Source organism: Microtus ochrogaster, chromosome 7 (genome assembly GCF_000317375.1).
Source record: "Microtus ochrogaster isolate Prairie Vole_2 chromosome 7, MicOch1.0, whole genome shotgun sequence".
In the NCBI taxonomy this organism is placed as follows: domain Eukaryota; kingdom Metazoa; phylum Chordata; class Mammalia; order Rodentia; family Cricetidae; genus Microtus; species Microtus ochrogaster.
Genome location: NC_022014.1, coordinates 21,311,174 through 21,335,145, shown reverse-complemented (window position 1 = coordinate 21,335,145; position 23,972 = coordinate 21,311,174). Strand labels below are relative to the sequence as shown.

The window sequence follows — 23,972 nt, the reverse complement described above, 5'->3', positions numbered from 1 at the left end:
TGGCTCACAACCATCTGTAATGAGGTCTGGTGCCCTCTTCTGGCCTGCAGATATACACACAGACAGAATATTGTATACATAATAAATAAATATTTTTTAAAAAAAAAAAAGAAAGAAAAAAAGAAGAAGCACAAAAGCTGCACATCCTCCCCAAAGGGTAAACTCTACAGAAGCAGGGGGTGGTGACAGTGAGATAGCGCTGTGGGAAAGATGGCTTGCTGCCAAGACCCGCAACCTGAGTTTGATCCCCAGAAACTACACACACACACACACACACACACACACACACACACACACACACACACATTGTAAGAAATAGATAGGAAGTATTGGAGTCCAGGAGAGAGAATCAGCCTTTCCTAATGGAATTGTGAGTATCTCCCAGGGAAGCCAGCATCTGGGAGGGACCTAAAGAGTCAGGGAAGACTCATTACTGAGGGGAATGGGCAGAAGTCTTAAATGAAGGACAGCGTCCTCTCGGGCCTGGTGACCCTTTAGGGAACCATGAAGCTTCCCTGTTGCTGCTGTGTAAGTAAGGGCCTTTCGTCATGCTAGGGAGTCCAATTCCATGTCTTAGCCCAGGAGTCAGTAAACTGTAGCTCTGAGACCAAATCTGACGCACATCTGCTTTTGTAAATAAAGTTTTATTGGAACACACCCATGCTTATTCGTTCATGTATTCTCTTTGCCTGCTTTGGAGTTAGTTTTGAAAAGCTGGGACAGAGACCATCTGTTTAGCAAAGCTGAAACTATTTACTCTCAGGCTATTTATGGAGAATTTTGCTGATCCATGTACCAGGCCATGAACCTTTCATGGGAGTCAGGAAACTGAGACCAGGAAGCAATTGGACTGTGTATGATTGACAGTCACAGAGAGCGAGGATGCAGAGGAGGCAGGCAACTGTGGCTGTTGAGGTTGTCTAGACACACAATATGAAGTGTGAAAGATGACATGGCAGGTGAGCAGGACAAAGAGAAGCATGGAGGAGCATCTTTAGGACATCTGGGTAGGTGGGGACTGAAGGAGGGGGGCAGGAGTGCAGACCTGTGATAACTGAGAGTTAAGGTCAGTCTTTTTTTTTTTTTTGTTACGGTCAGTCTTAAAGGCAGAAGTTGATAGGGGCCCAGGCCTGGAATCCCAGCTACTTGGGAGGCTGACGCAGGAAAATCTAAAGTTCAAGACCAGTTTAGGCAATTTATCAACACCTTGTCTAAAAAATAAATAAATAAATAAAATTGAAGTAGTCTCTCCATGTAGCCCTGTAACTGTTCGGGCTGTCTTGGAACTCTCTGTGTAGACCAGGCTGGTCTTGAACTCATGGATTTCCACCTGCCTCTGCCTCTCAGGTGCTGGGGGTAAAGGTGTACAAATTATGGCTGGATGAAAAGATTTTATTTTATTTTATTTATTTATTTATTTGGTTTTTCGAGACAGGGTTTCTCTGTGGTTTTAGAGCCTGTCCTGGAACTAGCTCTTGTAGACCAGGCTGCGTCTCGAACTCACAGAGATCCGCCTGCCTCTGCCTCCCAAGTGCTGGGATTAAAGGCGTGCGCCACCACCGCCCGGCGAAAAGATTTTATTTTAATGATAGGGATGAAGCTCAGTGGTAGAGTATTTACCCAACATGCACCGGACCCTCCCTCCAGTTCAGCAACATAGAAAATGAAACGAAGTGAGGCTGATGGAGAAGTTGGTACATTCGGTTTAGAACAAAAGTATTTTAGGGCATTTGCCACCAATTTCGACAACCTGGGTTTAAGTCTTGGGGACCCACACAGTAGAGGGATGATCCACCTCCTGAAAGTTGTTCTTTGACCCCCTCGTGTGCGCTGGGACATGCATGCCCCCTCTCTACACAAAACAAAAATTATAAGTGTAATAAAACAAACAATAGCAGCAACAAAAAAAGGGACTGGGGAGATGCCAAAGCGGTAAAGAGCACTGGCTTCTCTTGCAAAGGGCTGTGTTCCATTCCCAGCATCCACATGGTGGCGCACAACCGTCCATAACTCCAGTTCCAGGGGATCCAAAGCTCTCACTGACTGCCACAGGCACTGGGCATGCACATACACAGGCAAACATGGGAGCAAAACACTTGCAGACATAAGAGAAATTTTTGAAAAAAAGGAAAATTAAAATAATAAGAAACCGGGTGATGGTGGCGCACGCCTTTAATCCCAGCACTCAGGAGGCAGAGGCAGGCGGATCTCTGTGAGTTCGAGACCAGCCTGGTTTACAGAGCTAGTTACAGGACAGGCTCCAAAACCACAGAGAAACCCTGTCTCGAAAAACAAAACAAAAATAATAAAATAAAATAATAATAAATTAATAATAAATACCTGATAAATTATAATCAATAATAACAATAATAAATCTTGGGTCTGAAGAGATGGCTCAGGGGTTGAGAACACTGGCTGCTCTTCCAGAGGTTCTGAGTTCAATTCCCAGCACCTACATGACTCACACCATCTGTAGTGAGATCTGACGCCCTCTTCTGGCCTATAGGTGTACAAGCAGGTAGAATAATGCATACATAATAAATAAATAAACATGGGGCTGGAGAGATGGTTCAGTGGTTAAGAGCGATGACTGCTCTTCCACAGGACCTGGGTTCAAATCCTAGCACACACATGGCAGCTCACAACTGTCTGTAACTCCAAAATCTGACATCCTCACAAGTACATTCATGTAATGTAGCAAAATACCAATGCAAACAAAAAAATTAAATTATAAAAAGCAAATAAATAAATAAATCTTAAAAAATCAAATCTCTTGATTTGCAAGGGTTTGTTGTTGGTGTTTGTTTTAAGTCCATTATCATTGCTTGCCTAAGCTGCTCTCATTCAGTACCTCCTCCCCCAGTATCCAGGACTACTGACCCCTGCCTAGTTCGTACTGGAGGAGGGTAGCACGGTAGCTGCTCATTTTGTGAGTTTTACACCTGCTGTCTCCTAAGCCTCACACTAACTCTATGACATACATTTTATTAGCCTTCCATTTTACAGATGAGAAAATAGAGGTCCAGAGAGATGAATAATAGCTAACATTAGCTAACCACGCACCACATTTCAAGTCCTGGGCTAATTGCTGTAAGTGAATTTATTCATTTAATCTTCTCCCAGCCTTCAGAGCTGAGCTAAGCACTATTATTATCCCCATTTTATAGATGAGGAAATTGAGGTTTAGAGAGGGCGAGGACCTTGCTGGCAGCTGGTAGAGTCCAGGATCCTCTCCATGTGGCCCCAAAGCCCAGCTGCTAGTCACTGAAAACTTCCAGGATACAGTTTATCTAAGCAGTTCTGAGCAAGCACCTTGTGTGTGTATGGGGTGTGGGAGGGGGGGCCTTGGCTTTCTAAAGCCTGGTTTCTAATCTGGAAGATAGAAATAATAATAACAACTTGCTAACAGGGCAATGGTGGAGATTAAATGAGACAGTTCTATGGAGGAGTCAGCGTGGTCTGACCCATACTGAGAGATCAACTGAGGGAACGGGTTTTTAATAACCTTTCTTGTTTCTCAGTTGGCCTACCAAAGTCAGATTACCTTAGGAGTTTAGAAAAAGTCTCTAAAAAACAAGATGGGGGGGGGGGACTGAAGAGATGGTTCAGAGGTTATTTAAGAGCATTGTCTACTCTTCCAGAGGTCCTGAGTACAATTCCCAGCAACCATATGATGGCTCCCAACCATCTATAATGAGATCTGGTGCCCTTTCTGGCATGTAGGCATCCACGCAGTCAGAATACTATATGCATAATAAATAAATAAATACAAAATTTTTGTTTTGTTTTTTTGAGACAGGGTTTTTGTGTAGCCCTGGTTGTCCTGGAACTCACTCTGTAGACCAGGTTGGCTTCGAACCCACAGAGATACTCCTGCCTCTGAAGTGCTGGGATTAAAGGTATGCACCACCACTGCCCAGCATTAAATAAATCTTAAAAAAACAAAACAAAACAAAATGGGTACGGGCTACATCTGTAATCTCAGTACTTTAGAGGCTTAGGGAGGAGCCTGGGCTACATAGTGAGCTGCAGATCAGTCAGAGTTATAGAACAAGACCCTGTCACAAAAACAAACAAAACAAAAGAACAAAGTTGGAGTATAGCCCAGTTCTTAGCATGCACAAAATTCTGGGTGTGATCTCATCCTAGTCTCACATAAAATGACATGGTGACCCATTGAGCAATCCAGCATTTGGGAGGCACAGGCAGGAAGATCAGAAGTTCAAGGCCAGCCCAAGTTACACAAATCCGTGTGTCAAGAACAATTATTAAAGAACTGGCCCTTGCATTATTTTATGGGCCATGCCCCATGCGGGGGGGGGGAGGTTTTACTTTTACTTTCATTTATAGCAAAGACAAAGTGGTGGTGCACACCTTTAACCCAGAACTCAGGAGGCAGAAACAGCAGGTCTCTGTGAGTTCGAGGTCAAGCTGGTCTACATAGAAAGTTCCAGGTCAGCCAGAACTGCATACTGAGACCCTGTCTCAAACCAAAACCAAAAATTCAATCAAACACAAATCCAAACAAACAACACTCGGTTTGACATTTATGGCAAAACTGAGTGGAAAGTACAGAGAGGATTTTTGTTGTTGTCTATGTTTTTTCCAAGACACAGTGTCTCTGTGTGGCCCTGGCTGTCATGGAATTTGTTCTGTAGACCAAGCTGGCCTCAAACTCAGAGATCCACCTGCTTCTGCCTCCCAAGTGCTGGGATTAAAGGTGTGCACCACCGCTGCCCAGATTCCCAGATATCTTAGGGTTTGTACTGCTGTGATGAAACACCATAACCAAAAGCAAATTGGGGAGGAAAGGGTTATTTTTGCTTGCACTTCCACATCACTGTTCATCATCCAAAGAACTCAGGATAGGAACTCAAACAGGAGGCAGGAACTGATGTGCCCATGACTTGCTCAGCCAGCTTTCTTATGGCATCCAGGACCACCAGCCCAGGGATGGCCCCATCCACAATGGGCTGGGCCCTACCCATCAACCACTAATGAAGAAATGCCCTGCTGGCTTGCCTGTAGCGGATCTTATGGAGACATTGTCTCAATTGAGGGTCCCTCCTCTCAGATGCCTTTAGCCTTTGTCAAGTTGACATAAAACTATCCGGCACACCAGCTGAAGTTCATCAGAGGTGACATACAATCTATGGATATCCAAAACTGTATTGTGACATGTGTTCACCAGTGTAATGTCGTACAGAATAGTATTACCACCCTTTAAAAATCCCGGGGCTCTGCCCTTCTGTCCATCTCTCCGCCCTAGCTCCATCACCTCTAGAGGAACCTCACTAGCTCTGCCTTTCCCAGGACAACATAGAATTGGGATCACAGAGTACGGAGCCTTTTCCAGTTGCCTTCTTTCACCTAGAAATCTGTAATAAGGGCTCCTCTGCATCTTTCCGTGGCTTGGTTGCTCATTTCCGTTTGACTCTGAGTTTCATTGTCTAGATATTCTATACCCTTATCGACTTAGCCACCAGCTGAAGAGATATTGCTCACTTCTGTGTCTTGGCGATTATGAAGGACGCTGTTAGAAAGTCATGCAGGTTTTTGTGTGTACATAATTTCAATTAATTTGGGTAAATATCAAGAAGAGGTTAAATTTTGTGAGAAACTGTCTTTGAGAGACAGGTGTGGTGGCGCACACCTTTCATCCCAGCATTCTGGAGGCAGAGGCAGGTGAATCTCCGAGTTCAAGGCCAGCCTGGTCTACAGAGAGAGTTCCAGGAGAGCCAGGGCTACACAAAGAAACCTGTATCGAAAAGACAAAGTGAATAAATTAGTTAAACTAAATAAACCGTCTTTCACAGTAGTTGTGTCACCGCCACCATTTGGTGTTTGAGCTTGTCGTTCCTCTCCTTTCCCATGCTGGCTCTGGATTTGGGGCCTCGCGGGTATTAGACCTCTTAGAGCCTCAAGGGCGTTCTCAGACTGAGCTATTGAGAGCCTGTTGTGGGGTGGAGCTTTGGAAGCGCCCCTTGGATTTAGCCAGTTGGCACCATTCAGAAGGGACTTTGGTATACCTCTGCAGAGCCACTCTGGGAAGCGGCAGTACCAAGACTCAATTAAAACCTTTGAACAGTTCTATTCTGACCAAGTCCATGAATGTCCAGTGCCTGCCTTGGGTAGAACTTCCAAACATTTAGCACGTCCCTCTGGTGTCTTCCCTGGACAGTGTAGCTCAGCATCTTCAGATATGCCCGCAGTCTCCAGCATTTAGAGCGGACAAAATCTCCAGGCAAGACCTCTCGGACACGGCCTCTAGGGTTTCGGAGTCCAGCGAGGATCACCTCTGGGCAGCGCCGGGAGCCCCCTTGGCTCAAGTCTGGCAGCTCGCCCCGGCATTAGGCCAGTGGGTGTCTATCCGGTCAGCCTCCAGCAGGGGGCGCCCTTCCGTCCGCTGGACTCGCGCGGGCGCGGGGGGCGGCGCTGCGCTGCGCCGTGCTGCGCTCCAGCCGGGACCCGGCCGGGGCCGCTGGATGCCGCTTCTCCGCTCCTGCTGCCTGCCGGGCGGGCTCCGGCGGCCGGTGAGTACGGGGCAGTCCCGCGGGGGTGAGCCGGGCCCTGGAGGGTAGCGCGGTGGGCTCGGGCCGGCCGGCGGGGCCCGCGGGCTCCTGCTCCTCCCCTGTCCCTTGGAAGCGGCGGCCCGGACTCTAGGCTCTGTCCCTGGCGGCGCCGCGGGGCTGGACAGCCCGGATGGGGGCCGATCGGGAGCGGCGGGCAGGGAAAGCGCGGGGCCCGGGCTGGCAGGCTGGATGCCGGAGGCAGAATAGGGTGGCCTTTGGCTGGGGAGGGACTGAAGGTTTAGAGGACCCAGGTGGCCCTGAGCTGTGGGTTGGGGGCTGCAGCCTCGGAACTGGGTCGGGGGGCATCTCTGGGCTAGGCCCAAGACCCCAAATGAACCGAGCGGGTGAGGCACTGAGTAAGACAGCGAGGAAGGCGAGCACCTCCGCCGAGTCCTTTATCCCTGCCAGCGGCCTTCACCCTTTCACTGCCAGGCGGACAGCGGGCTCCTCTCAAAAGAGCAGCTGCTAGACAGCTGGCAAAACAATGGAGACCCCGCTTCCTGGGCCCCCTCCTCTTGGGACAGATGATGGGGGCGGGTGGGCCAATGTCAGGCTAGGGGGATCAGCAGTGTTGGCTGTCCCGCTTAACTGGTTGCCCACTTCACCTTTCCCTGCAAGGGGTGGGGTGTGTGTGGGAAGGTAGGGCAGCCTGCCCCAGGCCTTTGGGAGAGAGCACCGATGCCCCGCCCTGCGAACCTGCCATGCCAGTTGTTTCGCCAATGGAAGGGGAGGTGGCAGGGTCAGGTGCCCCCGCCCTTCCCTGTGCTGGAGGCGCACTCGTTGGTACCCAGCATGACCCAAGGAGTGGGGGTCACACTCCTAGAAGAGATAAGGCCTGCCGGCACACACCACTGGTTGGGGCATTGTTGTGGGGGTGTCGCCCTGTGGCAAGGCACATGTGTCCTACTGATTAGTTGGAAAGACTGCCGCCAGAAGGAGCTCAGGGTGGCTGGAGGTGGGAAGGGGAGGACAGCCAACTTGTTTCTGTACTCATTTTGCCTGGTCTTTTATCCAGCAAGGCGTGTGTTTGTCAGCCTCCTGGTGTGTGGTGGAGAGGCCAAGGAAGCATTTCCTGGAGGGGGCTGCCCTGTGGGGCCTTCCTGCCTTCAGGTAGTCCTCCAGTTAATAGAATTAGGATCTGTCTCCCTTCATCTCACTAATGCACTGGGCTTGTTTGCAGAGGTCGACTGTGCCTCTCTGTGTCCCGGACTTATCTGTGGCTGAGGCGCCCCTGAAAACGCCCCGCGGTAGTTGAGCGAATGCAGTGGGGTCATATTGGAAAGAAGGTGAAGTTCGCTGCAGGGCTAAGCGAGGGGCCCCTCTAGCAGGATGATGAATTCTGGCTGCCTTGGCTTATGCTCACCAAATCTGGAGCTTTTTTCTTGAGCAGGTTGGTGTCCTGTTGCCATGGCAATAGGCTTGGCTAAACTGTGCACCCACCCTTTCTGGTTCTGGGGCTACTTTCTATTTGGGAATATTGAAAGTTGCCCTCCTGATGTCTCCGGCTTCCTGACAGGCCTTGTTGGGTCGTTTCCAAAGGCCTGCAACCTCCTCAGCTTCCCCTCAGTCCTTTTGTAAGGAGGTTTTCCAGGAAGCATCTTCCTGGTTGCTGGACGAGACTTGGTTGGTTATATATAGCCTTGGGTGGAGGTGTGCTTGGCTATTGGGTATTAAGGATACTGGGAGTGGAGCCTCAATTCCAGGAAAACAATGGGGTGAGCTGTTGTGTTGCGGGCTGAGGGCACTGAGGAAGGGTTGTAGCCCGCCCGGGGAGGAGGGACTGAGTAGGAAGGTCACAGGCTATGGATACTTCCTTTGAGAGCTTGGACTTTGGATAGTTGACTGCTGGATACTTGGTATCTGAGTATCTTGTTTGTTTGCTCTCTCCTGGCCTGGCTCAGGTCCCAGGTTGTGTGTCTGAAGGCTTCTTCCTCAGAAGCCGTCATCACAGGGACGGTGCCCTTCCTAACTCCAGTGCTGTCTGGGCTTATTACCCAGATAGATCCCTTTCAGTGACTTTGCTGGAGGCCGCTCCCTGAAGGGGGCATGTGTCTTCAAAAATGGGACCCGAAAAGTCTAAGACTCCCCCGAAGCAGGTATCTGTAGGTGCACTGGGTGGGGCAGGACTGGGCTTTCCGTGAAAAGGGAATCCACCCTGCTGGGGTGGAGCAGGGAGTTGGGACTCCGGAAGTCTTCATCCAGTCTAAGTGTGGCAAAGGATTTCGGGGCAGCAGGGCTGTTCTTGCTGGGTGAAACCACAGCTCTGCCTCTAGCCTCCGGAGTGGGCACCGCAGACTGGAAGCAGAGCTTTTACGTGAGTCCTGGTCTGGAGGGTAAAACTGAAGGGCTGGGGAGCCACTGTGTGTTCTGACTGACAGGTCCTCCCAGCACTCAGGAATGAAGTTTAAAGTTGTGCTTTGGGTTAGGTCCTGGCTGCTTTAAGATCTCTACGCCTCATCCTACCCCAGTCATCGTCTGCTTTCCCCACCCCAGCTCTTCTGAGGTCTATTTTTTTTTTAAACTATTTTCTGGGGTAGCCAGAATTAGAGGCTGCAGAGCAGTAGAGTTTGGAGCTAGAATGGCAGGAGTGGGTGGTGACTCTCTAGTCCCCCCCACTTCTTCATCTTCCTCCCCTTTGTGGAGGTAGGAATTGTGCCTTGTAAATGATCTGCATTCCCTTGACATTTCTGTTTAGACAAACAGGGGTTTTGTGTTGTAGACAGAGGCTTTTACAGGGCTCAACGATGGGTTTCTCTTTTTGCCAGGTACTTTATCATCTTTTGCTATGTGTGTGTGTTTATTATATACACACATATATACATATATAGTCAAATTTATATATTTATAAATTCTCTGTTCAGAGAGATAGTGTCGGGTTCAAGGTCACATGGCAAGGTCTGAGACAGAAGGATTCGAACCTGTATCTTGTAGTACAGCAGTACAGCAGAATTTCTCTCAAGCAGAGGTTTGGGGCAAGTCTGTGCAGTCAGACCCTTAAAGATTTTACGGTTGGAAGACCCGAGGCTGAAGAGGAGGTGCCACTTGCTCAAGGTCACGCAGAAGGGGTGGGTGACCTGCGGAGGGGTGGGCAGGATTGGGCTGCGGACTGGAGGCACTGGAGGCTGAGGTGACACTTGGAGGGGGGCTGGGCCTCGGGCATTCTCCCGCCCTGGTCCTCCCGGGCCTCCGCAGCTTGCTGCTTGTTGTGGGAGTGGGTTCCGCAGCAGCAGGAGGTGCCTGACTGCAGATGCTGTCGCTTGCTCTGCGGGCTGGCTGGCGAGGAAACGCCGAGGGGCACGGGGCTACTGGGCTGCTCTGGGCGGGCCGGCTGATGTCATGTGAGAAGCGTGCACACCTGGAGCCAGATAAGCTCCGTGTGACCTGGTAGTGAGTCACGCGGCACTGCGGAGCTCAACAGAAGCGGCGGGCGCGGGCCAGGTCAACCTGCTCGACCCTGCATGGCGCTGCACTGTCGCAGGCCGGCCTGGGGTAGAGGGACCTCGGCTGGAGGGAACCATGGCTCCGGAGGTCAGAGGCCAAGGGAGAGAGGCCGGTCCCCTCGGGAAAGGCATTTCCTTTGTATTTATTTATGAGTGTGGGGTGGGGTAGGGTCGGGGAACTGACCTAAGGATCCATCCACAGCAGCCTAGTTAGGGCCTCCGTTTGGGGACACTAATGCTATAGTATAGGAGTTTCCATTTCCTGGGGTTTCTGCTTTGCCCGCGGCAGGATGGTCCGTTTAATTCTGTCCTAAAGCCACAGAACACCACTTGAAAGTTTTGAAGACAAGAAGGCAAGCCTTATACTGACCATGGCAAATGCTGTTTACAGCTTTGATGCCAGGAGATTGCTCACTCACTAGATTACAAGAATCCCTTTTTCATTTTGTGAAATGGTCACCCTTCCCATCTCCGACTCTAGAGTCAGACCTTTTGTTTTGTTTTTGGTGCAGTGCTGGCCATTCAAACCCAGGCCTGTCACAGGTGTCAGTCAAACCCTTTACTGCTGAGCTATTCGGCCAGCTCTGAGAACTTTTAAAGGCTTGTTACATGGATGGGTAGAGAGAAAGTTAAATGCTACATCAAAATATAAGTTAACATATGTATTTTTATGTTTTCTGTAGAAAATAAAGCATGCAGAAACATTGCTCAAAATCCTATTCCACAGGGGCTGGAGAGATGGCTCAGTGGTTAAGAGCACTGCCTCCTCTTCTAAAAAGGTCCTGAGTTCAATTCCCAGCAACCACATGGTGGCTCACAACCATCTGTAATGAGATCTGGTGCCCTCTTCTGGCCTGAAGGCATGATTGCAGGCAGAATACTATATACATAATAATAAAGAAAACATTAAAAAAAAATCCTATTCCACTCAGTTCCCCCGCCCTCACTCAGACACACATGCACCTACCAGCTGAATATTCACATTGTAAAAAATTATACCATGGGCCAGAAAAATGCCTCAGCTGGTAAAGGTACTTGCTGACGATCTGAGTTCAATTCCTGGGAACTTCATGGTAGATAGAAGGAGAGATCTCTCACAAGTTGACCTTTTATGTCTGCAGTGGTGCTGTGGTACATAAGCGCATATACACAGATAAATGAATAAAATGTAATAAAAATTAAAAGTGTGTACGCATACACGCACATATATACCACAAATCTGTTTTTTTAGCTGTTCTAAAATCTGTATCTCTTCAAAGCATACATTTCCCCCCTTGAACATGCAAATAAAATATGTACTATACACGTGTACATTCACATACACATACATACATACATTAAAAAAAAATAGCAGCTGAGTGGTTGTGACGCACACCTTTAATCTGAGAACTTTGGAGGCAGAGCAGGAGGATCTCTGTGAGTTCAAGGCCAACCTGGTCTACAGAGTGAGTTCCAGGACAGTCAGGGCTGTTAGACAGAGGAACCCTGTCTCCAAAAACAAAACAAGGAAAAAATTTAGCAACATGGGCCTAGGGAGACACCTCAGCTCTTCCAGAGCACTCTCATGGTGGCTCACACCTTCTGTAATCAGTTCTAAGGTACTCAGTGCCCTCTTGCTGCTTCTGAAAGCACCAGACTTGCAAGCTGCCCCTGTAAGTACATACAAACAGAACACTTGTGCACATTAAAAAAAGAAATCAGTATATACTGTCCAATAACTTGCTCTTCGTATTTAACACTATGGAATTTTTCCAGTCAGTATACACAAATGTACCCCCTCCTTTTTTTTTCAGTCTGGAGAATTGAACCTCTAGCCTTGTACATGCAAGACAAACTCCCTAACGCTGAATCATACCCACAGCCTCTACCTCATTTTTTTTAATAACTTCCTGGTTATTTTATAATTTAGCAGTTCCTCTAGTTCTGCAATTCATGTTTATAGATTTGCCATTATAAATAAAGCCACAAAAGATTAGTTATGTTTATTGTGTGGACCACCTATAGACGACCCACAAGTAGAATTGATCAGGCAGGGCCTGGGGAGATGCACTGTGGTTAAGAGCACTTGCTTCTCCTCCAGAGGACCCAAATTCAGTTCTGTACAGCTCATAACAACTTTGTTGTTGTTTTCTTTTTTGGTTTTTCAAGACAGGGTTTCTCTGTGTAACCCTGGCACTCCTGGAACTCGCTAGTAGACCATACTGACCTTGAACTCACAAAGATTCACCTTCAAGCCGGGCGCTGGTGGCACAGGCCTTTAATCCCCCTTTAATCCCAGCACTCAGGAGGCAGAGACAGGCGGATCTCTGTGAGTTCGAGACCAGCCTGGTCTACAGAGCTAGTTCCAGGACAGGCTCCAAAGCCACAGAGAAACCCTGGCTCGAAAAACCAAAAAAAAAAAAAAAAAGATTCACCTTCAAAGACATTTGTTTGCTACCAGGGCCTGGATTTACAACCACTTGTAACAACAACTCCAAGGGACTGGACACCCTTTTCTGGCTTTTTCATGTACCTACACACACATGGTGTTACTCAAGTAGACACACACACATATACACATAAAATTTTAAGATAATTGAACTGTTCTAAAGGAATGTATATAGGTAATTTCATAAGAACCACCTGCTTGCTCTACTAGAGAATTATGCCAGGGCTCACTCCCACAGTGTGTATACTAAAATTGAATAATCCAGGGATTAGCATGGTGCCTGGCAAGGATCACAAACAAGTTCGTGAAGCAGTTCCTGTTCCCCCATCCCCCCACCCCCAGACAGGATTTCTCTGTGTTGCCCTGGTTGTCCTGGAACTTGCTCTATAGACCAAACTGTCCTCAAACTCAGAAATCTGCCTGCCCCTGCCTCCAAGTGCTGGGATTAAAGGCTTTCATCATTACTGCTGGGCTGGCATAGCAGTTCCTATTTTTATAATAAAAGTGACCAGGCCTTTTTGATACTCAAAAGAAAGAATTTATGGGGCCGGTGAGGTGACTCAGCAGGTAAAGGCATTGCCACCGAGACTTTTAACCTGAGTTCTGAGTTTGATCCCCTGAGCCTGAAAAGAGAGAACTGACTTCTACAAGTTGTCCTTTGACCTCCCCCTGTGCATATCTGCCCCCACCCCTAGAATAAATCAATGCAATTAAAAGTCTTTTTTTTTTTAAGAAATCACATCAGTGTGTACTTTGATCAGCATATATGAGAGTGTTTCCCATGCCCTAGGTGATATTGCTCTTGAAGTTTTTTATTAAACTACTAAGTGAAAAATACCACGTGTTCGTATCACAAGTCTGTGTCTGTCACGGAAGCTGGCCTTTTGTGTGTCTGCATCCGTGAATTTCCTGTCTGTTCTTAGCAGTAGTTATGGGGGCTGTGGACTCCAGCAGCCTCATCTGGCCATGTGCTCATTGGCCCACCCTCACACCTTTGGGCTTTACCGTCTTTATACAAAGATCTAAAGCCAGGCTTTGGTAGTTTACACTTTACACCTTTAATCCCAGCACTCGGGAGGCAGAGGCAGGCAGATTTCTGAGTTCGAGGCCTGTTTGGTCTATAGTGTGAGTTCCAGGATAGCCAGGGCTGTTACTCAGAGAAACCCCATCCAAACAGAATTGTATTAACGTGTATGCTTTTGTCAATAGTTCCTTTCGCTCTTGTTTCTATGGTTCCGAGAGTCATTCTTACTGCAGGAGTAGCAGTGTATTTTGTGGACATGTAAACTATTTATTCGTGTGCTTTGGGCTGATGGGGGCATCTTTGAGTTGGGTGTCCTTGCCTTCAAGAGGCTCACTGTCCTAAACTGGGTTGTTTAGGCACGTCTTTAATCTCAGCAATCTGGAGGCAGAGGCAGGTGGATCTCTGGGAGTTCAAGGCCAGCTAGGGACAGAGAAAACCAGTGTGTGGGGGAGGGGCGAGACAGGGGGAGGGAACCAGAAACAAAGCAAAAAAGAGGCTCACTTTCCTAAAATGATAAAGCAGCTGAATCGACAGATTATTCTTCGAGACAGGAGGGTCAAGATAACTTAGGGACATACTTACCTTTCCTCCAGTCAAAATTAGGGAAAGCTTCCTGGTCAGGAGAGTTAGAGACAGAAGTCAGGATGATTACAAGGCTAAAGTCACCGAAGGAAGGGAGAGAGCAAGAGAGGAAGGGGCTGGGCAGGAGACCTGCCACAAAGATGAGGATCTGGGAGGTGGTGGTTTCAGAGCTGCTGGAGGTTTTCCTCTGAGGACAGGGGCCGCTGGTAAGAAGATTGGTGAGCAAGGCTGAGGCATACAGCGGCCTCTGCAACTGCATTGCAGATTTGGTTCTGGAGAGAGGCTCTGTGGAGGCAGGCCAGTAGTGGTAGACACACACGTGGCTCAGGGGAGACTTGCCCCACAGCCAGGCCCAACCACATGGGGCGCCTTGTGAGCTGTGCAGGTAGTAGCAGCAGGACAGGAGCGGTAAGTGACTCACGGTGCAGCCTCCAAGGCCCTGGGCTTGTAATGAGAGGAGTGTCTTTGACTGAAAGTTAATAGCTAACTTGTGTCCACAAGAGACTTGTACTCTTGGAATTTTAAAGCTGGAAGAGGGTTAGATCATTGAGTTCAACCTTGAGTGAAGTGACAGGCTCAAGGTCCCCTGGAGATCTGTGGCAAATCCAGGCCTAGATACAAGATCCTTAGCAGTTTTAGTCAGAGCTGTCCCTGTGGTGCTGTCTGGTCTTGCTGTTGCAGTGACAGTGAGGGACAAACTAGCCATGAGAGAGGGGTTTGCATGAGATAACTTCGAAGGGACTTTTCTAGCTCAAAGATTCTAGAATCTTGGGGCTGCTTTCCGTTGATGGTACTCAGCTATCTAACCTTCAGCAAAGCCAGGATTGGGTAAGGACAACATGGTTGACAGTTGGGTTTTCTATGGGTTGGGCAGTGGCTAAGACCCCCTTCTTTGTCCCCTCTTAAGTCTCCAAGAGTTTTCCATTTGTTTTCATTTTCTTCTCCAGGTATCCTGGAGCCGTCCTTAGTCCTCTAGGGCAGTGTGAGTGGTGACCAGCCAGAGACCCCATAGCCTGGCACAGGACGGATCTGTGCCTTGTTCCATCAGCACTGGGAGGAGATATTCCCTCAGACAGGGCCAGCTGTCCCTCACTCCCACTGCCCTGAGTCCAGAGCCAGCTGACCACAACTGCTCCTGATTGGTACTGTTCACTGGAACACTTAGGAGCAAAAATTTTAGTTTACCAAGGAGAAACTGAGGCCAGAAGAGCTGGAGCAATAGCTTAGTGGGTAAAGGACTTGCCTTGTACACACAAAGTCCTGAGTTCCTTCCCCAGGACTTAGGCTAAAAAAACAAACAAACAAGCTGGGCAGTGGAGGCGCACACCTTTAATCCCAGCATTGGGGGCAGAGGCAGGTGAATCACTGGTGAGTTCAAGGCCAGCCTGGTCTACAAGAGCTAGTTCCAGGACAGCTAGGACTGCTACACAGGGAAACCCTGTCTTGAAAAACCAAAACCAACCAACCAACCAAACAAAACCAAAACAAACAAAAAGCAAGTGAGTGGGGCATGAATGTGGTACAGGCTGGAACCTAGTGCTGGGAGCAGGTGGGTCCCTGGGATTCAGTAGCCTGCTCAGAGCTCCAGGCTAGTGAAAGACCCTGCCTGAGTTTGTTGACCTCTGGTTTCCATATGCACATGGATAACCACACAACCACCAGTGCACACACACAGAAACTGCAGTCAGAGAGAGAAATGGGTTCTTACTATAATAGCTGTAAGGAGTTAGGGACCAGACCAGATTTCTTACCCTGTGAATACATTCTGTCCTAGTTTGCCTGCTTTTGACACGATAAACACCATGACCGGAAGCAGTTTGGGGAGGAAAGGGTTTTCACAGTTCATCCTGAAGGGAAGTCAGGGCAGGAACACAAGGCAGAGGCCGTGGAGGGGTGCTTCTTACTGGCTTTTCCTCATAGTTTGCTAAGCCTGCTTATACCTTATAGCCAGGATACATTCTATTGCTAGAGTTCTCTAGAGTTGTACAGGTCCCTCCAGCAGCCCTGGACTCAATATCTGAAGTGTAGTCTGTCTGAATTGAATTGTGCTCTAAATGTAAATCCCATACAGGAATTTACCTATTTATTTATATATTTATTTTTGTTTTTTCGAGACAGGGTTTCTCTGTGTTGCCTTGGCTGGCCTGGAACTAGCTCTGTAGACCAGGCTGGCCTCGAACACACGGAGATCCACCTGCCTCTGCCTCCTGAGTGCTGGGATTAAAGGCGTGCCCCACCATTGCCTGGTTTACTTACTTATTTAAGACCAGAACAGAACTAAATATGGGAAATTGAATATTAAATATCTCAATGTTTTATGAAGATTAAATGTTGAGATGACAATAATTTGGATATATTATATCAAGTAAAATATATTATCAAACTTAAGTTTATTTAGTTTGTTTTTGAAACAAGGTTTCTATTTCCTGTCCAAATTTGCCTCAAATTTAAAATTCCATGTAGTTAGAATTATAGGTGTGTGTCACCCTGCCTAAATTCACCTATTTCTTTCTTGTTGTTATTTATGTTATGTGTGTGAGTGTTTTGTTTGCATGTATGTGTGCACACCACATATGTGCCTGGTGCCCGTGGAGACCAGAAATGGCCATTGGGTCTCCTGGAACTGGAGTTGGTTGTGGACTGTCATGTTGTACTGGGATCAAACCCAGGTCCTCCGGAAAAGCAGCCAGTGCTCTTAACTGCTGAGCCATTTCTCCATCCTCATCACTTGTTTCTTTTTAAACATTGAAAAAAAATGTATGTACATAATATATGTATTAATTTTTTTATTTCTTATAGATAGTACTGCTTTAGAAGGAATATCTGCCAGGAACCACAAGGATCAGGGTGATTTGCAGAGGGGAAGCAATTAGGCAGTGCACAGGGCCCTTGGGAGTTCCTAGTCTTGATGCCTTCCTGGGCATTGAACCTTGGTTGGTGGGAGTTGGTTCCTCTCAATGGAATGGGGCTTCTGCAGGTCTTTGCCTGGCTGTGGGGGTGGGGCAGAGAGAGGAAATGCCTGTTCAGGGGCTGGCAATAGGCCATTACTGGAGGGGTAAGTTCATAGATCCTCCGTCTGGAATTCAGAGGGGAGGCTTGCATGGAGAGAGAAAAATTACAGTTGATTTCTAATTAGATGGTATGGCCTACTTCTATTTTGTGTTCCCTGCTGGTTAGAACAAGAACCGCTCTCCGAGCTCCACCCCCACCAGGTTTTTCTTAGGCCTGCCCCCAATTGGGTATGTATGAGAGTGGGGGTAGGTTGGGACCATAGGTGCACACATCTTGGAGCTGGGCCTTTCTCTGGGGCCACCACAACTTTCTTCCCTAGGCTATATTTAGGTGTTGGTTGGGGAGGCAGGGAAGGATGTGCATTTTTCAGGATCCTGTTTATCTAGCCGACCCCACCCCACCCCCACCACACAACTGTCTATCCTGTGTACAGTCTGGGATTTCCCCTTCCTTCCCTCCTTGCTTTACTTTGGGCATCCAGGGCCTTAGAAGAGACACTTATTTCATGAGTAAAACCTTAACTTCCCAAGTGCGTTTTTCTCATTTGTGAAGCAGACATGAAGATGTTTGCAGGAATGCTGTGGGGGTTGAATAGGAAGGAGTGTGTGTGTGTGTGTGTGTGTGTGTGTGTGTGTGTGTGTGTATTTCCCGATAAGAGAACATCAAGTAATGCCTGGTCCCAGGTGCTGGAGAGATGGCTCAGTGGTTAAAAGCACTTGTTTTTGCAGAGGGCCTGGATTCGGTTCCCAGCATCCACATGGCCTGTTCACCGTCTGTAACTCTAGAACCAGGGATCCAACACCCTCCTAGTCTTCTATGGCATATGTGGTGCAGGCAGGCAGGCAGGCAGGCAGGCAGGCAGGCAGGCAGGCAGGACACTCATACAAATGAATATTGTTTTAAAAAGTTGGACCCGGGCCGGGTGATGGTGGCGCACGCCTTTAATCCCAGCACTCGGGAGGCAGAGGCAGGCGGATCTCTGTGAGTTCGAGACCAGCCTGGTCTACAGAGCTAGTTTCAGGACAGGCTCCAAAGCCACAGAGAAACCCTGTCTCGAAAAACCAAAAAAAAAAAAAAAAAAAAAAAAAAAAAAAAAAAAAAAAAAAGTTGGACCCTTCAAGGCCTTTGAGGCAGGGGCTAAGGCTGCTGCTCTGGGGATACCAGGCATGGGAAGGAGCCTAGTTACACGGGGTGTCCATTGCTTCAGTCCATTGTTCCCCTGCTTGTGGGAAGGGGATGCTGCAGAGTTCCTCCTGCTTCCTTTTCTGTTCCGTTCTTCATTTGGGTTCCAGGTTGCCATCGGACTTTCCGTAGGTCAAGTCTCTCCAGGAACACCTCACTTTGGTCTAAAGAGTGAAGTTAGATCAAATTATGTAAATCAGAGTGCCTGGTACATCATTAGCACTCAATGAGGGGTGATTGGTTTATCAGTATCAGCTGCTTCTGTCTGAGCTGGAAAAGACTGAATAGCTTTTCTCTATTTCTACTTGCAGCTGCAAGGTGGGGTCCAAAGACGCTGCGTTAACCACCCGTAATCCGCTGGGGGTACACCCCCTAAAAACAGCACACCCACCATGTTTAACCTCATGAAGAAAGATAAGGACAAAGATGGCGGGCGGAAGGAGAAGAAGGAGAAAAAGGAGAAAAAAGAGCGGATGTCAGCCGCAGAACTGCGGAGCCTCGAAGAGATGAGCATGCGCCGTGGCTTCTTCAACCTGAACCGGTCCTCCAAGCGTGAATCCAAGACGCGCCTGGAAATCTCCAACCCCATCCCTATCAAGGTGGCCAGCGGCTCTGACCTGCACCTGACTGACATTGACTCTGACAGCAATCGGGGCAGCATCATCCTGGACTCAGGCCACCTAAGTACAGCCAGCTCCAGTGATGACCTCAAGGGTGAGGAAGGCAGCTTCCGGGGCTCTGTGCTGCAGCGTGCAGCCAAGTTCGGCTCACTGGCCAAGCAGAACTCTCAGATGATTGTCAAACGTTTTTCTTTCTCCCAACGGAGTCGGGATGAGAGTGCTTCAGAGACCTCCACCCCCTCAGAGCACTCTGCGGCCCCATCACCTCAGGTAGAGGTGAGGACGCTTGAGGGACAGCTAATGCAACATCCTGGCCTAGGCGTCCCTCGACCGGGACCACGGTCTCGAGTCCCTGAGCTGGTGACTAAAAGATTCCCAGCTGACCTACGTCTCCCCGCTGTGGTGCCCCCGCCACCTCCTGCTCTCCGGGAGCTGGAGTTGCAACGAAGACCCACAGGAGACTTTGGCTTCTCACTTCGGCGCACAACCATGCTGGACCGGGCCCCTGAGGGTCAGGCCTATCGACGGGTGGTTCACTTTGCTGAGCCAGGTGCAGGCACCAAGGACCTGGCCTTGGGGCTAGTGCCAGGAGATCGACTGGTGGAGATTAACGGACAGAATGTGGAGAATAAGTCCAGGGATGAAATTGTGGAGATGATCCGGCAATCTGGGGACAGTGTACGGCTCAAGGTACAGCCCATCCCAGAGCTTAGTGAGCTGAGCAGGAGCTGGCTGCGGACTGGGGAAGGACACCGCAGGGAGCCGGCTGATGTGAGTGCTTCCCTGGGTATCAGGGGTGAGCAGGGAGTGGGTACATCTCCCGTTGGTGTACTTAAGTGGGTGATTGAGGGTACCCAGGAACTGTGAGCAGAGCTTGGCAAGTGATGAAATGGAAAGCTGGACCAGTAGGGAGGTGCCACCCCAGGAGAGGGGGCCCCATACTAGGTACTCTAATATTAAAGTCACAGCTTTGCTTCCCTGTGCTTTGTCAAGACACTGAAGGCAGTCCCCCAAAAGTTCACTGGGACAAAGCCATCAGCAATTCAGCCGGGCCCCCTGGTCTGCTGTTTCCCTCCAGTACCCTTTTGGAGTGACAGGATTGAATTAAGCCTGTGACTTTTCAAGGTCATTGCGTAAAGGTCAGCTTTTGCCTGAGCTGGTACTGCTTCCCTGGCACAATCAGGAGGAGGGAGATGCCATGGGTGGTTGGTGAGGAAGTGTTCAGCCTCATCATATAGAGATAGCTTAGGGGCCTGGGCACCATATTTCCTGAGCCCTAAATTGGAGGCTAACAGGTGCCACTTCCAGACCTGAGAGTGTGTGAGCATCCAAGTATAGGAAGTCCAGCAAAACAATGGGCTGCGCACACCTTTAATCCCAACACTCAGGGGGCAGAGACAGATCTCTGTGAGTTCAAGGCCAGCCTGGTCTACAGAGCAAGTTCCAGGACAGCCAAGGCTACACAGAGAAACCTGCCTCAGAAAAAAAGAAAGAAGAAAGAAAGAAAGAAAGAAAGAAAGAAAGAAAGGAAGAAAGGAAGAAAGAAAGAAAGAGAGAGAGAGTATAGGAAGTCCATGTTATTTAGATCTCAGGTGAAAACAATATAAGTGACTTAAAATCATGGCTATCTGGGGTGTTGTCGTGGTTACAGTTCTGGGGGGAGATGACTTCTGTCTGCTAGGGCTTTCCTTTTACCCCAAGTGAGGGAGGCGTAGAACAGCAGAAGAGCTAGCAGGAGCTGGGTCGGAAAGAACCTGTAAACCAAGACTGTAGTTTAGAGTTACCTACACTGCAGAGACAGTTTGCATCCTGACTGTTCCCGAGACAAAACCCAGTGGAGGGCATGAGATTCATAGCAGACATGGGCAGCTCTCCGTGGAGCATCAAGACTTCTGTCCTAGCCGGGCTGTGGTGGTGCACGCCTGTAATCCCAGCACTCGGGAGACAGAGGCAGTTGGATCTCTGTGAGTTCAAGGCCAGCCTGGTCTACAAAGGGAGTTCCAGGACAGGCTCCAAAGCTACAGAGAAACCCTGTCTCGAAAAACCAAAAAAAAAAAAAAAAAAAAAAAAAAAAAAAAAAAGACTTCTGTCCTCAGGGGTCTTTTGGTGCAGGAAGAGTGAAAGAATTTTGAACGTCCTGTGTGGACATGGAATATGAAGGACAAGGTGACCTTTAGTCACTGTTTCCCGTCCAGCTGTGTGTTTTAGGACCGTCCAGTATGCCCTGCAGTCTGAGCGATGCATGACCTACCTGGGACCTTCCAGCACTAAGTGACTAGCCAGATGTGCCAAAGTCAGAAGGGGAGGAAGTGGGGAGGAAGCAGCAGAGCCTGGCTCCCAGGGAGGGGGAGTAGGATGCTGAGCATGTTGGCTCAGGCTTGCAGCATGCTAGGCCCAGAGGAGGATGACAGTAGCAGGTCAGACCCAGGCAGATGCAGTGGACTTGGGTTCCAGGCCTTCCTTTATACTGGAACTGGTTGGGTTAATCAGCTTTGTAGAAAGGAGGTTAGTGGATAGGAAGATGCTTATGTGGAATCCAGAGAGGAACCTGGACTTATTCCTAGAGATACACATTGAGGGTTGGGTGGCTCAACAGGTAGATGTACTTAACATACAAACTTAACAGTCTTCAGTTTGGTTCTCAGGTCCCAGAGCAGGAGAGAACTTCTAAAAAATGTCTTCCGACCTCCACACGCATACCTGACTCACACACACACACACACACACACACACACACACACACGAAATAATAATTAAGGAAAAGAAGAAGCTAGAGAGATGACTGGCCAGTTAAAAGCATGTGTTGCTCATGCAGAAGACACAGGTCTGGTTCCCAGCATCCACACGGTATCTTACAATCAAACATAACTCCTGTTCCAGGGGATCTGAAGCCCTCTTCTAGTTTCCTGGGACTCCAGGCATGCTGAGGTGCATATATATACATGCAGACAAAATGCTTGTACAGCATCTTCTCTGTGTTGCCGCCTAGCTACGCTGAGCTCCAGGCACGTTGCTCTAAAGGGGACAGTGAGAAGGAAGCACGTTATCGCAGAGCCAGGGTCATAATATACTGCCATGCTCGGCTAGCTTCTCCTCTGCCAGTACTGCTTTCAACAGATGGAATTTTCTTGTTCAAGCATGAATCCCCCAGAGTACTGTTGCCAGCTCCCTGTCAAACCACCGCCATGCCTCTGGGACCCTGAGCCTGGCATCCCAGATGCCACTATGTTTACTCGTCATCGTAGCTCAGGGACCATGCCGGTATCTCAGGTTTCCCAGTCACTTTCCCTTCCCAGCTAGCCGCTGCTACCCCCTCCCCAGGGAAGAGGATGCTTTAGCGTGGAAGGTGCTGGTAGCATCCACCTTACAGCTGGTATCCCTGAAGTCTGGCTTGCTCTGACCCCCATGGGACAAGCCCAGCTGGTGCCCATCTTCACCAGCCGTTAGCTTAACAGATCAGACAGAGGACACCATAGAGAACCCCATGCCTATGCGACTTCTGAAGCGATGTAACAGCACCGTAAGACACATGGGGCTGGAAGGATCTCTGTACCGTTGCCCAGTTGGGTTGTGGTGAGGACCCATGCACAAGCAAAGGAGCAGGGCGAGCCCAGCATTCCCAGCTTCTGGAGACAGACCCCAGGAGCTGAGTGCGCAGGCTCGCCAACTCTCTTGGGGCCCTCAGCTTATCTTCTCTTCTTCGCGCTCCAACTTCTGCTCATCGTCTTGGCATTAGTTGCAACCTCACTTCCATGCCAAGAGTCTTCCCGCATCCTCAAGCCTCTGTGTGGGGTACACTGATGACAGTAGCTCCGTAGGGACAGCTACTGGCAGCCACCCTGTCCATCAGGTCATCCATCAACTGTCCACATGCTGCCTGTCTCCAGGGGCCTCCGAGGGAGTTGACTAGCCATCTGTTCTCTCCCCCATACAGATGGAGGCCATGTATTCTTTGTGGTCTGTTTTGAAGGCCGCAAGGGTGAGGCAACCTTTGGGATTCCCTTGCACAAGGTGTAGGCAGAATTTGTGAATCCTTTTCATCTGTCCTGTAGCTACTACATGAGTGTCATTGAAGGCGGTGAGGACTGAACCAGGGTGGTGGAGAAACTTGGGGTCTGATGACAGAAATCATTCAGCAGGCCTGCAAGAAGTGCCTGGTTCCCATGCCACTGCCACCTGTCCTGTAAACTATCCATTAAGTGCACATCTGTCTGAAGAGCCAGGCTTGGGCTCTGCGAGTTTCCAAACTTTCCTGAGCCATTTACTCATTCCCCAATAAACAGAGAAGTCTGATTAAGGGCCAGGCCCAGTGCTGGGCACCAGGGATTAACTAAGAAAACTATGACCTTGAGGAAGCACAGCCCCTGGTGCTGAACTGCAGCTGAGAGGTGTGGCTGCTTTTGCAGAAGGCTGAGAATGCTGGGAAGGTGGGAAGGAGGAAGTGGCCAAGTCTGACCCCAGGAAAAGTGGCCTTCAGCAGAGGCCACCTTAGTGGAAGTGACCCTTGATTCCATAAAAGTGCATGTTCTCTCCTCCCAGAGGACAGGGTTAGACTGGATAAGCAGCAACACCCAGCAACTTTCTTCTGGGGATCTCTGGGAAGGCAGAGCTGGAGACAGCAACTTAGCCCTGGGCACTGCCCTCTGTGGGTCTTTATAGAAGATGAAGGGGTTTATGTAGAAGGCGAGCTGGCTCCTGTGATCATCACCACTACCCCCCACCTCACCACCCTCACCACCCCCACCACCCTGCCCCCATTACCATATCACTACCATTACTCCACCACCTCACCCCCACTCCTACCCCCACCCCACCACTGTGTCCCCATCACCATCCCTACCACCACCACCTACCACCCTACAACCCTACCACCTCACCCGCACCCCTACCCCCTCCTCCCTGCTCACACCACCACCACCAATCCCCTCCCACCACCTCACCTCCACCCTCACCCCCACTACTTCACTCACCCACACTACCCCCACCACCTCACTCCTACCCCTATCCCACCATCTCCCTGCCACTAATACCTCCACCACCACCTCCTCCTCCACCACCACCTCCTCCTCCTCCATCACCTCCTCCTCCATCACCTCCTCCTCCACCACCTCC

General features: G+C 49.3%; 1 protein-coding gene across 12 annotated transcripts in view; it reads left to right on the top strand.

The window, feature by feature from the left end:
- The first annotated feature begins 6,439 nt into the window (after positions 1-6,439).
- Myo18a (myosin XVIIIA) overlaps positions 6,440-23,972 on the top strand; it is a 97,993-nt gene continuing 80,460 nt past the window's right edge. For 10 of the 12 annotated variants that reach the window (XM_005349487.3, XM_005349486.3, XM_026780295.1 and 7 more), the window contains exons 1-2: positions 6,441-6,533; positions 18,552-19,631. In XM_005349487.3, the coding sequence (XP_005349544.1) occupies positions 18,633-19,631 (999 nt within the window). In that variant the 5' untranslated portion in view covers positions 6,441-6,533; positions 18,552-18,632. Of the gene's footprint in view, positions 6,534-18,551; positions 19,632-23,972 lie in introns of all 12 variants that reach the window. The other 2 variants (XM_026780292.1, XM_026780290.1) reach the window with 1 other exon arrangement.